Below are 18165 nucleotides of genomic sequence, written 5' to 3' on the forward strand. Positions count from 1 at the left end.
CCACATGAGTAGCTTTATAATCATCCTTCCTTCCAGAGTCTCTCCCAAGCAAATGGATCACAATAAGCACACCATATTAGTAACATCTACATTACAGCCTGCCTCTTATTACTGAGTAGTCTGGCAAATGGTATGCCTTGGTATCATATGTGGCTTGTTACTCAGCTCGCCCACATTTCCAGAAAGCCCTATTGTCTATTATTCATATGTCACCTAAACACGTGAGCCAAGCAAACATGTTCTTCATGTACTGCTCACTGCTCACCCTCAGCCAGTGCCCAATGGCGACAGTCCTGACCCTTGGAAATGACATGTTCGATGGGAGATGATTATTGGACTTTCAAATATAAATCAGGTCAGACCCCTAGGAAAGGCAAAAACAAAACAAAACACACTCCTCATACGTGTTTCATATACATATTTATATATATTTCATGTACAAAGTTACATTCTGAACCCCAGGGATTCCATGATAGAAATAAATACTGAAATAACTACATTGCTAAATGAGCTTTTTGCTCATAGAAATGAAGCATCAGCCTCTAAAGAAACAGCAAGTGGGACCCTCTAGAACCCATTTTTAAGATTATAGAGGCAAGTAAAATTCTGAATAAAATGTCCTGGACAAAAAACAAATTCAGACCATAAAATGGCTAAAATATATTCAAGTGTTGAGAAGTGTATGACAAAATTAATAATAAAAACTTAATTTTTTTAAAAGAAAAGAAAAGACATTTAGTGTTACAAAATAGCATAACCCTGTTAGAAAAGCATTTATGATTTCCACATTTAATTCTCTCTTCTCTTCTCTTCTCTTCCCTTAGTACAAACTGGGACCCAAACGAGTCCCTTTCTCAACGTGATCAATTAAGAAGAGCCCTAAATCTGGTTGAATCCTTTGGTAATGGTCATAATACTCACAAGGAAATAAATATTCAGTTCCACAGCATTTGCAAGACACACGTTCTTTAGGACAGTTAGTATTATGAGACAATTGTTTTGCTTTGTTTTGTCACTAAGGCAACCTATGTTAAAGGGTCCATTCTCACACGCAGGAAGACCTTTACAAGAAATGAACAACACAGAAACTGAGAGAATATATCTTAACCTTTTCTATGCAAACACGCTTCGTGTGAAAAGTTATGTGCTGCATATTTTGCACTCAAAATGTTTTACACTCTCAACAAGCTGCAGCTATTAAGATATTCATTCCTATTTTAAAAATTTAGATCCACACAAATTAGAAAAAAACACTCAAAACTGAGTTCCTAAAGAATATTATCCCTTTGCCTCATAGGGATTTGAACCTGCATTGAGCAGTGAGTATTACGTTGATGTATATGATACTGTCATTTTTGTAAATCAGCAATGTTTGAACATCGGAAATTTCACATGGTTCAACATCACACATAACCCAAACATAACAGAATGAGAAAATTCTCAGGTATTCCTTATTTCTTCCAACAGGGGTAATTTTTTTTTTACATGGAGAGACCAACCTGAGGTACTCAAGCCTCTTCTTTACCACTGATGTGGTAGCTATAGGCAATTACACCAACCACTCGCTGCTTACAAGAAGCTTACATTTTGGCATTTTCTTCCTAAGGCTACCACCTTGACCAAAGTGAACGCTACAAGAATATAAGCCTATTGTTGGGGGAAAAGGTGGAAGTAAAGCGATCTGCAAAAAATATTTAACTGAAATTACAAACATAAAGACAAGCTCTTAAAACAAATTTTACAGACATTTTTGTACTCTCTAGTCCCTGAAGTTAAACAGGGCCACAGATATCTGACAATTTTAGATAAAATAGCTACACACCTATATTCCTTAAGTTAAAGCCGGTAAGCTTAAAAAGAGCAATAAACAACCATTGTAACATGTTTGCATTTTTCATCTTTAACTCCTGATTTCCTAAATTACAGTCAGTCATAGAAACATGTAAAAGACCAAACAGTACATGGGGTCTGATTCTGGGATGTTTACTTCTTGGGATTAAAATTCCCAAACACTTTGGTGTCTCTTTTTTGTGAATTTATACAACATTCCTCCAAAATATTTAATAATGTGGGTTTTTTTTAAGGTATTGCCAACAGTGGCTCAGATTCATAAAATAAAATAAAATAAAATAAAAACATAGCTTAAAAGCTATAGAAAAGTGACCTAAGTTTTGGTGCCCTGAAAAAAGTGACTAAGTAGCTCAAGTAAAAAAAGTATCCTTTTAATACAGCTTTTACCAAAAGTTTTTTTTCTCCTAGCCATCTAAAGTGGCCACAATTGTACTGTGTACATAATGTGCTTATAGACACCTGTGGCCAAATGGATCCAAAGGCCTCCTCTGACGCATTAAATCCTGTGCACTTTATAATCTAGCCTAATCATGTATATGCTTAAAAGACACTGGTAGTACTTTTTACAAATATCTTTCCATTACAGTTCAGAAAAAAAGTCATTGGTCCTTAAGGATGCTTAGACAATCTGAGACTTCTGTTGTTTCCTTTTCCTGAAGCAGTCCTTCCGATGACTGGGGGGCCTTTGTCCAATAACCTCATATTTTAAGACAGTGTTTAAACTTATATTTAGTTTTGCTTAAAGTAATGGATTAAGAATGATAAATCATAAATTTTCAAGAAGGCTGAGAGGGAAAAAAACTGCAGCATAATGGTTTTTTTAAACTTATTAAACAAGAAAGTCAATTATACCCGGACTGTATTTTTTAAATGGGCATTGTGAGTGAAAAGATTGTAATGTCAACTTTTACTTTATGCTATTTTGTCTTCTTCTCCTTCAAAGTCTTCTTCATTGAGGATGGCATTTTAATCTCAAAAGGGCACAAAAGCTTAAATACCATTTACATACAGAATATCAAGTACTGGCAGTTGTGTAGTTTTATACAGAACAAGGGAAAATACCGTTTCTAATTAAATCTCTCGTTCAGTTCATTAGGCCATACTCCATCACCACTACAGCTTTACTCTTACTAACTGATAAGAGCAGTCCAAGAACAACTGGTAAACAAGTGGATTTTTTACACGGAAGAAAACTCATGCAACCACCATCATCCATTGATACAGAAATCCAAAACACAATTTCCTTAAAACAAAATCCTCCCATTGCTGAAGTGTCTCTTCTAAGCCTTATAAATAATAAACCTTTCAAACATGTCAGTGTGAAAATGAGTGAGACTAGTCTCAAAAGCAAACAAACAAGCAAACAAAAAAAACAGACTATTCAGAGAAGCAGGCCTCATAAACTTTAGAGCTCTAATAAGTCAGAAACAAGAAACTTTTATTTAAATAGTGTAGTCTTAATTTCTTTAATATAAAATCCCCCCCCCGCAAAATCTGATGAAAACAAAGTTTTATATACCATATAAACAAGATTTGTCAGATTTGAAAGTGAAAGTTAAAGTAATTTACAGTTAGCTTTTAGCCCTCTCGGGACATTTAGATAAATCCTGATAATCTACCTGATATTAGTTTGTGTCAATTTTATAATACATAGGGGAAAACTTTACTATTGTACTTAATGGTACAGTTTCATTTATCAAGTGTTTCCATTAATTTCATTATGAGTGATAGCTAAACAGTGACCCCGTCAAATGAAGTAAGTGACATTAGCTGTGGCAGAGTAAACCACAACTGGATTGCTTTCTAAAATTCACCAGTTTGCAGAAAGTAAACATTCTTTGATTTGTTCATAATATACTGAAATTGCCTATAACACTGGTGCAGTAAAACAGCTAGTTCCTGTATTGTTACAGTAGGACAGATTTTATAGCATAGTTAACAGAAAAAAAATGCTCATACATTATGTGGTGAAACTTATTTCACAAAGAGAGCATTAAATAAAGGGAAAAAGGGAAAATAAACCATGCAGAAGAGATGGCTTCCCCGTCGCCACCTGTTTCCTATGGGTTCACTCACTACCATACATCACTTGCCACACTATCAAGTGACTCCTTTCCGCTTTGGCGACAGAAGGCTCGAGTGGAAGATCCTCTCCAAGAAGCTCTGATTCTCCACCTTCATCACCTGGTGGATGAAACGGAGACTCCGGTTAAGCATTTTGAAGATACAGGCTGATGCACATCAGACTCACGGTTAGTCCATGAGCAGCATGCATAAGACTCGTCTGCCGCCCATTTCAGAGAACACCGTAAAAGAAATGCCATGCGTCACAATCCTCACTGCCTAACTTCTGAAAGAGACTACTGAGATCAATTTCTCATAGCTAAAATATTACAGGGTACGAAAAAGGAAATGGAACAAAAAAAAGTTCAATTTTAAAAAAGTATACTTACTATTAAAATCAACCTATGCTTTAAGACAAATTCTGCTTTTCAGGCTGGATTACCTAGAGATACTGACAAACCTGGTTAAGCAATTTTTAGAAATTTTTAGTGGAAATGAAAAGACCACATAAAGATTTTACTGACATACTCTTTAGTATGGTTCAGGCTACCATGTTGCAATCGAAGAAGAAGTTCCAAATCATCCAGCCGAGTGAAGGCCATCTCTCTCTATAAAGGAATTCTGCACCAACAGTCAGTTCACTTTGAAGTGACTCCATTCCTACTGACATCACCATTCCTAACCTTAACATTAAAAGCCCTGCCTTAAAAATGTGTCAACAAGCCTTCTGCATCAGAAATTTTAGTTTATAACTAATTACATGTGGCACACTGTCATTTATATGACCCTAAATTTTATATTCTTTTTTTTTAACAGAATTAAAACTGAAGTTTTAGTCGCCAGTCTACAACATTATATTCTCTAAGGCCTTACGTTTAGAAACTTTTTCAATCATTGTGATTTTAGGCCAGTCCAAAAGGTTCCTTTATTTATAGCAAATAAATAAATTTACATCACAGTGCTTTACAGTTTACAAAGCACAACACTTCCACAAGTGTTTTCTTTGAAACCTCTCTGGCCATTCTTTCTGAGATCCCTTCATAAGCACTCATGATTCTTTAAGTGCAGTATTAAAGCAGGGCTCTATCCTAGAACCTCTTCTTCTGGCCCCTACATACTCTCCTTGGGTGAACTCATCAACCCTTGTGACTTTTAGTACCACTGCGTGTCAGTAGTCCTCATATTATATATCCTTCCTGAGATATGAAACCCTTATACCCAAAAGCCCGGTAGATATCTTCCACCTAGATAACTCCCAACTTCCATGCACTCCAAGGTCAACATGTCCAACACAGAACTCCTCATTCCACTCCCTCCAGATCTGCTGCTTCTGTTCTGATAGTCATTAACTCTAAGTAAATGGATCACTACCTCTTCCTTCACATTCTGTCAGTTACCAATTCCCCATCACAGTGCTAGTCTACTCCTACCGTTTCTACCTTACTCATTTATTTTTTCCTAACCCATTCCCTACCTCTAGTCTTACACCTCCAATCCATTTACACACACATATAATCATATTGCTCTTCTATTTAAAGTCCTCCAATAATTTTCCTTTGCTTTAAAGTGCAAACTCCTTAATTAGGTATATAAAGGCCTTCCATAATCCAGCCCCTCCCTCCATTTCTAGATTTATCTCTGGTCAAATTTATATTTGCTTCTACTCCATGTTCCAGTCATTTTTAAGTAGTTTTTCTTCAGCTAAGGTGGTTTCACATTTCTAAGCCTTGGTCAAGCTATCTCTTACCTTGGAATGTCAGTCTCCCCAGCCTTCCCCATACCATCCCCACCCCAATTCTTCAGACTCATGCTCTTCAGTACTGAGTCATCTCAAGCATCATTTCTTGACTTCCTTCTTCCCCTACCCCTAGGAAAAACTGACTACTCCCCATCAGAGCATCTGTAACACTGTAATTTATTAACATGTTTCTATCTCTGTATTGTTCTGTAACTTACTGGAGGGAGACTTTGTCTGATTTGTTTTTGTATCTCATGCTCAAGGCTAACAGGTACACAGTAGCTAATTATTGTTTACAAGGTGAGAAAATGAACAAATGAAATGAATTTGGTTACAAACAACACTTTATGAAGTATTTTTATTTCTCCACTTTGCAGGTGAGGAAACTGAGGTTCTGGGAGGTTGAATGATTTCCCCAAGGCCTTCTGACTCCATATGCTCTTCACATATACCTCAACATACGACCAAACCCTGCTGTTTTCTAATGCTCCTTCAAATAAACACACCTTGGTATAAAAAGGAAAAAAAAAATCATGAAAGTAGGAAAAAAAGAAATATAAAATCATTTTCCAAGTAAAGAGTTCAAAGAAAACCTCTTAGAAATCATGTATCTGAGTTTCTTGCTTACTGTGGGTGAAAATCCACATCACGGAACAGTGGAAACAAAGCCCCCAGAAGCAATGACCTACCCATTCGGAAGTCAATGTAGCCCTCTCCTCCACTGATGACAAGCATAGACTTCAAGGGTGTCTGGCTGCCAGGCTCCTGTGCAGATGGCCCTGCTCTGTCAACTGTTAGATCTGTGCCACTGCTGCCACTCTGTGGGCTGATGACTTGACCTATTTATACAGGAACAGAAGTGAATATTACTTATCAAGGATTGGGGTGGGAGAGACTCATTTTTTCTGAATATTTTCAGAAAGCTGAACAAGGTAAGTACATTCTAATACAGCCAAAGTACTAGGGATGTTAGAAGCCTCTGCATGATCAGAAAACATCTATAAAGGTCATGAAAGCCCAATTTGAAATCCAAGTAAAGCTATTTTGTACTAAAACAGAAATAGGTCCAGAATCCAGTATGAAATCTATATGTGGCTCAGCTGGTCTTAGCTGCCTACTTCAGACTATTATAATATACATTGTTTTATCTGAGGGGTAGTGGAAAGATCTCTCCCCTGGAAGGGTACATGTGTGTTTATGTAAGAGACAGAAAAGTCTTCAACTTAAGCCTTATGAATTTGGATATTCATAATTAATATTTGAATTGATTTCAAATCCATGGTTTCCTCATATTTAAGAAAAGTACATCTTATTTTTAATTTAGATTATGCAAATAAAATTACTGGGTAATGTGTAATTTGTTCTAACATTTAAGTTCTAATGTAGAATCTTTAAGCATGAAATGATAGAGAAAAACCTTGAAATATCATTGACACTATAACCTCTATGAGTGTGGGGTATTTTTTCTTGCCAGGTCTGCTGTCCTTTGGTCGAACTACACAGACCACGCCTCTGGGTGATAACAGGACAGAGTCCCATGATGTGAAACACTTTATAAACAATTTATGTTGGACATGGATAGGACAGTTTGATTTATTTTCACAGTGCCTCATTCATGCGTTATTCAATTATACTCTAGAAGAAATCAAGCCTGCTAGAGATAACTTCTGTTAGCAGACTAGTTAGTTTTGCCACAGAAGCAAGAGCACAGTGGTATGATATTAAGGCCATCCTGAATGGTTTAACCCTTAGGGCCAACTGGCCAACAAACAACAATGTTGCCAATTCCACTTCCAGATTTATACCCAACAGAAAAGTCTCTCCCATATGCACAAGAAGGTCTACTGCAGTACTGTTTTTTAATAGTGGAGGGAAAACAGAGAAAAAGCCTAGAAGTTGATCTATAGGAGAATGGATAAAAGGTAGCATATTTATTCAGATATTAGAATATCACGGTTAAATGAATGAACTAGATTTTTATGCATAAATATTAACAAATCTCAAAAATGAGAAATAATTTGCAGAATAATATATATGTAACATAAGACTTAAAAATACAAAAATTACTATATATTGTTTATGTTCCAATGTAGTAAAAATACAAAAACATGGGCAGAAGGATAAATTTCAACTTCAGGATAGTGGTTATAGATGGACAGGGAAGAAGGAAGGGAAGGGGATTAGAGAAATATAAAGGAGACTCAAAGGGACTCTATGGCATTATTTTTTTAAAAAAAAAAAAAAAGCAAGAAAAGGAACTTCCCTGGTGGTCCAGTGGTTAAGAATCCGTCGTGCAATGCAGGGGACGCTGGTTCGATCCCTGGTCGGGGAACTAAGATCCCACATGCCGCAGGGCATGTGCCCATGTGCCACAACTACTGAGCCCGCATGCCACAACTACAGAGCCTACATGCTCTGAAGCCCCTGCGCCACAAATAGAGAGCCCACACAATCTGCAGCCTGCATGCCACAACTAGAGAGCCCGCATGCCACAACTACAGAGGAGCCTGCGCATTGCAACAAGAGCCCATGAGCCACAACGAAAGATCCCACGTGCCACAACTAAGACCCAACACAGCCAAAAAATAAATTAAAAAAAATTCCATTTCTATAAGTTTATTCTGAGGAAATAACTATACAAAAATATACATGTACATTTCAAGAAGTTCATTACCATGTTGTTAAGAATACTGAATAATTGGTTAGGGTACCATATGCCAACCCTATACTATATACATTTAATCATTTAATCTTTGGAACATCCTTGGGAAAAATTATAGTGGCTAATTTTATGTGTCAAATGTCTTGGCTCTGGTGCCGAGACATTTGCTCAAACTCTAGTCTAGATACTGCTGTGAAGGTACTTTTTCAGAAATAATGAACCTTTAAATCAGTGGACTTTGAGTAAAGCAGATTACTCTCCATAATGTGGGTGGGCCAATCAGCTGAAGGCCTTAAGAGAAAAAGAGAGGTCCCTCAAGGAAAAGGGAATTCTGCCTCCGGGCTGCCTTTACATTTGAGCTGCAAACATCAGCTCTTTCCTAGGCCTCCAGCCTTCCAGCCTTCTCTGCAGATTTCAGAATTGCCAGCCCCCATAATCATATGAACCAATTCCTTAAATTAAATCAATCTCTCTCTCCCTCCCTCCCCCTCTTTGCACTCGCTCGCTCGCTCTCATACACACACACACACACACACACACACACACACACACACGAACGCACACACGCACACGCACATACCCTATTGGTTCTGTTCCTCGGCAGAACCCTAATACACTGAGATACCACCATGTCCAACATCACACAGTTGGTGTGGCAAAGCCAGATTTGAACTTTGTCTAACTCCTAAACTTGCCTCTTACAGGGAAAAAAAATCCAAAACATAGGTCCTGCTTACAGATGATCAGTAACATCACTTTAGTATTCTCAAGGGACAGAACATTTTTCACTGGACGTCATCACTGCCACCTTTCATCTGGATGGTGCTTTATAGTTCCCAAAGCCCTTTCATTAATCTTTACAACAAATGAGGTTGGCAGAGCAGATATTAATCACATCCACTTAGGAAGTAAAGAAATGAGTATCAGAGGTTAAGCAATTTGCTCAAGACAACAAGGCAAGTGGTAAAGGCCCAGAACCCCAGACTCCTGCTGTTTCTTGGCACAGCGCTAAAGGTATCAGAGCACATTTTCCATCTCTTCCTGAATATAGCCTTGATGATAGGGACTTCTTTCTAGAAATCTCCTTTATGAGGCCAAAACCATTTTCGGCATTCTGCAGTGACAAAATAATACCATTGCTTTTCAAAAGTAAAGAAGTCTAAAATCAAGTTTGTTTTTGGGGTAGAGGAGAGATTCCAAAACAGCTTCTATCAAGTATCTCTATAGCACTTTATTCATACCTCCGTTATAGAACACTTCATGTGTTATACTGGAGTTTTTCAGTCATTTCAGTACTTAGTATTAGACTAGGAAGAGGAACCAAGGGACAGACAATTACAGTTGGCCCTTGAATAATGCAGGGGTTGGGGCACTGACCCTCTGCGCAGTCAAAAATCTGAGTGAAATTAATAGTCAGCCCTCCATATTCATGGTTCCTCTGTGTCCACAGTCTGCATCCAAAGATTCAACCAACCATGGATCATGTAGTAGTGTAGTGTTCACTACTGAAAACAATCTGTGTATAAGGGGATCAGTGCAGTTCAAATGCACATTGTTCAACAGTCAATTGGACAAACAACTTCTCAATAGAATAATCTAACTCACCTGGGACTGCCACAAAGAATTTCACAGCATCCCTGTGCCCATGGAAGCAAAGCTGTGCATGTGCCATTGAACAATAGGGTATAAATGTCCCTGGTGTCACTTTATCACTGTTTTCATCACCATATACACGGATGACACTTCCAGGACGATTTCCTGATGCTCCTGAGGTTTTATTTGCTACAATAGAAAACCAAACACCAAATATTTTCCCCTAGAAAACAGTCATGATGCAAGAGATTACTGGTTAATCCTTATGATATTATCTAAAAGCTACAGCCAGTTGAGATAAAACAAGGGCAGCAATGCCAACTCAAGACAAAGCTGGAAAAAAAAAAAGATATACAGCATGCTAGTTATTTTTAAGTTTCTCAGTAAATGGAGTAGGGGATTTTGCCAGTCTAGCAATAGCTAAGTTTACTTTTTAAACACATCTATTAATTAAAAAAAATCATTTTAGTTAATAAAAGAAAAGATTTCTTAGGTATGTCTGTTTTGTTTTTTAATCCTCATTTTAGAAAACTAACCGGTTATATAGCTTAAAGTAAATAGGTATATTTTTTAGCAGAATTTTTATAGTTTATCTTTTGATTTTTTTCTCCCTTGTGGTAAGAATATCTCCCTTGAGGGGCAGTAAAAAGTTGTGTTTAAAAGGATCCATCCAGTACAATAGAGTAGCTTTTATTTACACCAGACTGATCGTTTGCTGAATTATTTTAGAATGACCAGACTCACAAAACATCCCCATTCCATGGACCAGTAAGTAAAGGAAAGAAACATGATTGGTAACAGGAGTAAACAATGTAGATTAATGACAGTTTTCAGAGATGTTTCGTGTTTTTATTGGAGGGAAAACAAAGTCTGAAAGGAAGGTCAGCTGCAACGAAAGATGATAAACAGACTAAGCTGCTGAGCAGTAGCTTGGAGGCCACGTAACAAACATTAAAAAAAAACAAAAACAAAAAAACACCTGCTGCAATGCAGTGACTGCAAGTGGATGACATTTAGGAACATTCAAGAGGGTATCTAGAGACGTGAGAACGGCCTCACGGTGGCCATGAGAAGCCAGAAAGAAGAGTGTGGTTCAGGATCTGCACTTACCCCTCAGCCCCAGTAAACGTCCCTGGTGGAGGATTACGGCTAAAGTGAGAAAGGAGGAAAGGGGACATGGAGAGGTGCATGACAGGGAGGAGAAGGATTACTATGAGATGCCACTCTCAGCGTCTTCTATCTGGCAACTCAGGAGCTCAAAACTCCTAACTAAATTAACAAAATCCAACTCGGTATAATACCAAGAAACACACAAAGTTCTTACCAAAGCCTCTAAAGAATATCTCTGCTCAAAAAGGACAATTTATTTACTGTGATTTTGCTTTTCTTAATTATAAAGCAATTTAAGTGAATGAGAACTTACTGGGGAACATTTTCTAAATGCGAATATTTCCCCCTTTTCTTTAAGAAATCCCGTGCAAGTAACTATGCTAAGATGGAACTCTGGTCTGTAAAGAACTGAAATGAACTCTGGGGATCCTGGAATCTCTTAAGATATAAGAAGTGATCTAAACATGTAGATTTATAAGTTGTTGTAGTAGAAAATACAGCTGGGATTAAGAATTTAGGTTCTTTAAATTGGTGGTCCAGTGGTTAGGGCTCCTGCTTCCACTGCCAGGGGCACGGGTTCTCTGCCTGGCTGGGGAACTAAAATCCCACAAGCCTCGCGGTGTGGCCAAAAAAAATAATAATTTAGGTTCTTTAAAGGCTCCAGATATACCACCATCCAGTCCTCCTCCTTTCCCCTGAAAATTCTGAGGTGTTTATTTATTGACTTATTTTATGGACTTATTGCACTTTTATTTCAAATCATTCCCTGCCCATGAATTCTGCAGCACAAAAACACTTATTTAATGAATGATCAATGTAATGGAACATAATATGAAAAACATACAATGCACATTTTGTTCACAAAAATAATAATAATGAAGCAAATATAAAAAACATACAATGTACATATTGTTCACATTCTTTTCAAACAGAGGTAGATGTCTTGTCTCCAATGTCAGGAAGGATTTGCTGGCCTCCTAAGAAACTTCTCCCACAACTCTTAAGCCAAATGGAATATCCTAAACTAACTGCCACAGAGATATGGAAAACTAGGATATTAGATAGTTAGGTAATGTTTCTGGATACTAGTACAATAAAGCTGAAAGAAAAAATGGACATCAACCATTATTTGAGATGAAACAGGACCATGATTCCTGAAATGAGAAAGAGTTTCTCACAATGAAAAACTTTTAACTGTAAATATTGGTCCTGATATACTTGCTAGAGTCTATAAATTTCATAGAAAGAGTGAAGGAACAATAGTTAGATCTCTGCCATCAGTTTGACTTTCTGAATTACCACAGATTTGCCAATAACTAAACAATTCCTTCTACCTGAATTCCAGACAAGGCTGTTCCCCACAACTCTCCTGTGACAGTTACCTAAAAACGTACTTACTTTCTGTCAATGGGATGGAGATAATGACACCGTTTCCTGTCCCTACCCACAAACGATTGCAAGACACCATAAGAGCTGTGATCCTCACAAAAGAGAAGCCCAGTTTTCCAGTACCTGTATGACGGGAGAGAAGACATTTTATTGAAAAACTAGAGCAGATGATGTTTTAGGTTCCAAGTCCCTAAGAGTAGCTGGACTAATATAGCAGAGAGGAAATGTGACCAGAGCTAGTTGGATGTTTCCTGAAGAAGGTGCACATCAATGAAGGCGAACGCTCATTTGGCTTTATCATCTATCTGACAATTCACGGTTAATGGAAAAAGAAAACTCTAAAAGTGGCTGGCATTACATTATCATTCAGAAGGAAGATGCTGTGGATCAGGAAATATGATACAGGATTTACTTAAGGAGCTGCAAAACCAAACCAAACCAACCAAAACACAACACAAAACAAAAAAACCTCAACAAAAACAGTTTACTAGATTGGGGAAATTAAATGTCCTTCCATTTTATAAACGGAGAGAGTTCTTGCTTGCCTTAATTTTCTTTTCACAGGTAAGAAACAATCTTTGCTAACAAAACCTATATTCTTTCCTTGTTTATATATTTGAGTCTAAAGCAGTTTAGAAATTTTAGGATACCACATGCATGTAATTTAGGAAGAATAAATGCACTTTTTTATTTCAAGGGAATTTTAAAACTGATCTTATTTTCAGGGATTTGAGAGGCAAAATTATTAAACAGATAATACATTTAAGACAAACAGCATTTAGTTACTCATAAGTTCTACTTACTAGAAATGAGAGTATGATCATAGAATCACAGTGTTAGAAGGAACCTTAAATAGTCTAAGCTAGAGATCTTTCTTTAACTTATGGGCAAAGTATATTCCTGAAATTAGTTTACGTCTATGTGTATATACGGCTGATTCAAGGGAGAGGGCACATCAGGTTTCCTGAGGGCGACGACTCTAAAAAAGTTAAAAACCACTGATGCAGTTCAACCTCTCTTCATAAAGAAATCATTTGTGACATCCCTAATAGTCATACAGCACTGGACTGGGATGCTAAGGATACTGCAAGGGACAAACCAAAGATAGTCCCTGCCCTTCATGAAGATTAAGTTCTGTCGGGGAGAGAGACAGTATGTATGATACTGGTACAACCACAGTAATGATAAGCCCATGAAGAAAAAGTATAAGAGGTCCTAAATAAAACTGGGAGATCAGGAAAGGTCTCTTCTGGATGTGACACATAAGCTATGCCCTGAAAGCCAAGTAAAAAGGGACTAAGAAAAACTTCTCAGACAGAGGATACAGCACATGTGAGGGCCTTGAAATGGGAAAGAACTTGTTGAGTTTAGGTCCGTGTGGGCAGAACAGAGTGAGCAAGGAGAGAGGTCCAGACCATTTAAGTTCTTCTGATAACGTCACAAAATGTCATCTCACCTAAAGACAAGAATATTCTGAAAGTGGCTGGCATTGCATAAGTGGAGGTATGTCTCAGTGATATCTGCACACTGGTTACTATGCAGAAAGCTGACTGGAGTGGAGATAGGAAGACCAGTTAAGAGGCTCACAGTCGTCTGGGGAGGAAAGAATGGTGACCTGGCCTGTGGGAATAGTGGTAGATATAAAGATGTAACTAATTTAAGGGCATTCCCTGGTAGTCCAGTGGTTAGGACTCAGCAGTTTCATTGCCAGGGCCTGGGTTCAATATCTGGTTGGGGAACAAAGATCCCGAAAGCTGCATGGCGTGGTCAAAACAAAACAAAAGACGTAACTGATTTAAGATATTCTGGGGGAAGACTTGACAGTTCCTGCTGATGGGTTAGATGTGGAGAACAAGAGAGGAGTCAGAAATGATCCCAAGTTTCTGTCAAGAACCACAGGGTAGATGGAGCATTTGCCTGACTCTTTCAGTGATAAGAGCTCACTATTCCTGAGGCAACTTACTCATTGGTTCAACCCAGCATTTGAGACCATTTAAAAATAAACCATTTTCTTTGACTGACAAAGATAAAATGCTTTAGAAGCTTACCTAGCATTTTGCTTACATAAGGCTCAATGTCCACATCCTGCAGATGTTGATAAGTGTGTGCATGATAGAGACGGAGTGTGGAATCCAAACGAATGGAGACCCACACGCCATCACCCACCCAGGCAAGCTGCCGCACTTGGCTCTCCTTCCTGGGGTGTGCATCAAATGATTTCTAGAAAAGATTGTTCAATCACAATGTTACTTTTATTATGTAGGAGTTCGTGTTTAAAAACTGTGCAAATTTGCACAATAATTTGGCAGACTATATATTAAAAGAGGAGCCTAAATATGTTACTCTTATATACACAATTGCTATTATCCTAGACTGCAAAACAAAATGAAGAAGAACTAAAGGATGTTGGATTTCAGCACTGTGTAGGATATCAACTTATGAAAGCAATGCTGACACATCCATTCTATGTAACAGCATTCAACAAAAAGATTGAATTTAACCTCAGGATTTTGTACTGTTACAGAGCAATACACAAAATAAGATCCTGTTTATAATTAAACAAAAAGGAACTTACAATGCTGTATGTGTGTGTATAGATATCCGCATGTAAGGAATACATCTAAAACATAAATGCCAAATGGAACTTCTAGGGTTGGGAACAGGATTTGGGACAGAACTTTCATCTTAAAAATTTCCTACTGTTTTTCTTTTCTTAAACAATTAGAATAAATTTATGTATTGTAGCAAAACTTTAAGAAAACAATGCTAATGCTAAGAGGTTTTTGTTTTTACAACAAATTCCCACTGCAATATTATTCCTCAGTCTGTGACACATATACGGATTTGCCTGGATACACACTGAGTAGCGGGGGAGACTTGAGGGTCCTGCTCTCAGATCACCTCTACATAACTAAACATTTCAAGAACCATGTATTCAAATAATACATGTATGCATCTACGGATACTCAGACACACATTTAGTCATTCATGTGTGAATCTTCCTTCCTTTTTAAAAAACCACTTCCCCTACTCATAGTCAAAAGCAGAAGGAGAAGTAAAGTAACACAGAAAGCTGAGAATTCATCCAAAATATCACCGGAGTACCCCAAAACACGCAGATTCAGGTAACAATTTCTAAAGAAGAAAATAATTAAGCCTTAGGGTCTTCAGGTAATACAAATTCAGTTAAGTACAGAAAACATGGGTTAACTTGCCTCTATTTTCATGGCCTTTGGCTGAACCACATAAATTTTGTTCCTATAGCCACACCAAACTTTGTCATGTACCACAGTCATGCATCGGATGGAATGGTGAGGTCGTCCAAGATCTAACAAGTGATAGTTTGACAAATCCCACTGCCCGTCTTTAAAATAAGAAACAGATGATTAGTTTATGCACACTACCTTTTACTCAATTTTAATTCAAGAAACATTCTATGTGGGTGTGTAATTAAATTTATTGATGAAGCATCCCCCGGATACCATGTATTCAGTGTATATTTACAGAGATTGAGTTCTTTTGTTCTATAAACTGCAAAGTTGGAAGAGACCTCAAAGGTCATATGGTTCAACCTGTCACCCAGTACCTGGACCCCCATGCTCTCAAGAGCAGTGATGTGATAAATCAGTTATAAGTTACCTGTTTATAATAATATTTTAAGAATTAGAATGGATTTAAGGTTATTTTGGGGATAATACTGCTCTCGCTCACTTGCATTTTGATATATCTTCTTGGCTAGAAGTCAAGGGCAATGCATTGCTAACACTTTAGGAATTATGCATACTATAATTTTAGTGATGACAGAAATACATACAAATGAGAACCAACCACTGTAAGCTTGTTTTGCTTGAACAATTTCAGTGAAAGAAAACATACTACCTCACAAAGCAGCTGTTCCATTGTAAGAAAGCTATAATTGTCTTTAAAATATTCCCCATACCTAGCTGAAGTCTGCCTGCCTTCTTGTATGTAACCACTCATTAATCTATAGCTTTGTCTAATGGAAACACAGAATAAATCCAGTCCCACTTCATTGCTACCGCCCTGTCTTCTCCTTTCAAAACCAAGCACACCACAGTTTATGGAAACTTCATCCTAACTCCGCTTTGTCCAGATCCATTTAATGTTGATCTACTAGAGTGGAGCAGGATTATCACCAGCCCTGCTCTGGACTAATTTCTATGAGGCTTGGGATGTTAACTCGTATTGAGTTTGATATCACTCTTCAGACATATCTCCTCCATCTACTCTTCTGAACCCAAATGTAGGACTTTACATGTATCCTTAGTAAATGTATTTTGTTTATCTTGTTCCATATAATTTTGGATTCAGTTTACCAAAATATTTATTATTCCATTTTTTCTAGGTTCTTCTACTCACTAGTTGAGTGACCATGAACAAGTGACTAAAATACTCTGTGCCTCAGTTTCCTCGTCTATAAAGTGAGGATGACAATAGAATTTTCTTAAGTTGCTGTGAGGATTAAACTCAGATAGTCTATAAAAGGGCCTGAACAAGGTAAAACGGAGGCCTCTCTTTTTGTTATGGAGTCATTAACCAGCAACCCCTAGCACCTGCCTATCATCTCCCTCACATTTCTTGAGGCCCCAAAGGACATGAGACTTTGGGAAAAGGCTTGTGAAAATCTGAATTTAGTGGATCTACGTTTTTATAATACTTCCCTGATCTACCATTCTAGTAGGTAGGAAATGAAATATCACTTTTGTTTGATACATGTACCAAGGAGTTACACGCTCAATTCTCTTAATTTAATTCACTCAAGGCAGTTTTCTGACACCACCACCCTTCTGTGTGCAGATGGTAGAAACACTGGTTTAAAGGGGAAGAATATAAAGAACGTAATATGAAAATGATTAAACCTTACCCAATTAAAAATTCTTTTTAAAAACATCCCAAATGTAAGTGGTTGCAAATTATTTTTAAAATACTGGGCAAAAGAAAACATATCCTCTCACTAAATTTCTCCTAACTGCATAAGTATATGAGTGAAAAACAAATACCTCCATTGCACATTCTATAAGAGGACCACGAGGACTATTTGCTCATTATGGTAAACAGGTTTTCACCGAGGTATACTATTAATGTATGTCTGCAGGCAAGAACTCACATACTCACTGATGTCATACACGGTTAGTATTCAGTTAAACCTTTATTCTTTCTCCTATTAAGTATGATTTCTTTAAAACATAAGAAGCCAATCTGCTTGAAAATGCTCTTGCAAAGCAACAAATTAGCACACATGTTATATATTCATAACAACTCACCAACTCCTCTGTGAAAGATTGCAAGGGTACCATCAGCCAGGGCCACTAACACAATTCCTTTCACATGTCTGCAAACAGGAATGGGGATTTTAGAACTCTCCATCTGGGAATATGGAATGCATATGCATGCTACCGAGCTAGTTCAGAGTTTCTCAGAAGACCGGTCTGTGATGTATTAGGAGCTTACACGAGAACCTAAATGAACATCATTCTTTTCTTCACTGAGAAAGTCTTGCTATGAAAATGTCAGCTCAACTAAATAAAAAGCATGTGTGGTGACTCAGTTGTTTCGCTTTCTAGCCCAAGTTCCTCCTCCCATCACAGACTACCAACAAAAGGTCCACAGACCAGAGACACACACCCCAAGTAGAACTAACAGAGTCAGCTCTGTGGACCTAACAGACAAACTGACTTTTGATAGTCAACATACAGGAAAGGACTAGTAAATCAATGCCCCAATCAACATATTCACA

The 18165-nt window shown here is 37.6% G+C and overlaps 1 protein-coding gene across 14 annotated transcripts in view; it reads right to left on the bottom strand.

Annotated features, from left to right (window-relative positions):
- Positions 1–403: 403 nt before the first annotated feature.
- Positions 404–18165, bottom strand: part of SPAG9 (sperm associated antigen 9) — a 140702-nt gene continuing 122940 nt past the window's right edge. For 10 of the 14 annotated variants that reach the window (XM_033410927.2, XM_033410926.2, XM_012537737.3 and 7 more), the window contains 8 exons: positions 17693–17760; positions 15623–15771; positions 14456–14627; positions 12417–12530; positions 11019–11057; positions 9921–10097; positions 6343–6492; positions 404–4035 (listed from right to left, as the gene is read on the bottom strand). In XM_033410927.2, the coding sequence (XP_033266818.1) occupies positions 3920–4035; positions 6343–6492; positions 9921–10097; positions 11019–11057; positions 12417–12530; positions 14456–14627; positions 15623–15771; positions 17693–17760 (985 nt within the window). In that variant the 3' untranslated portion in view covers positions 404–3919. Of the gene's footprint in view, positions 4036–5996; positions 6160–6342; positions 6493–9920; positions 10098–11018; positions 11058–12416; positions 12531–14455; positions 14628–15622; positions 15772–17692; positions 17761–18165 lie in introns of those variants that run through there. The other 4 variants (XM_004282553.3, XM_004282555.3, XM_012537738.3 and 1 more) reach the window with 2 other exon arrangements.

The sequence above is a fragment of the Orcinus orca genome, chromosome 19, assembly GCF_937001465.1.
Source record: "Orcinus orca chromosome 19, mOrcOrc1.1, whole genome shotgun sequence".
Taxonomy (NCBI): Eukaryota; Metazoa; Chordata; class Mammalia; order Artiodactyla; family Delphinidae; genus Orcinus; species Orcinus orca.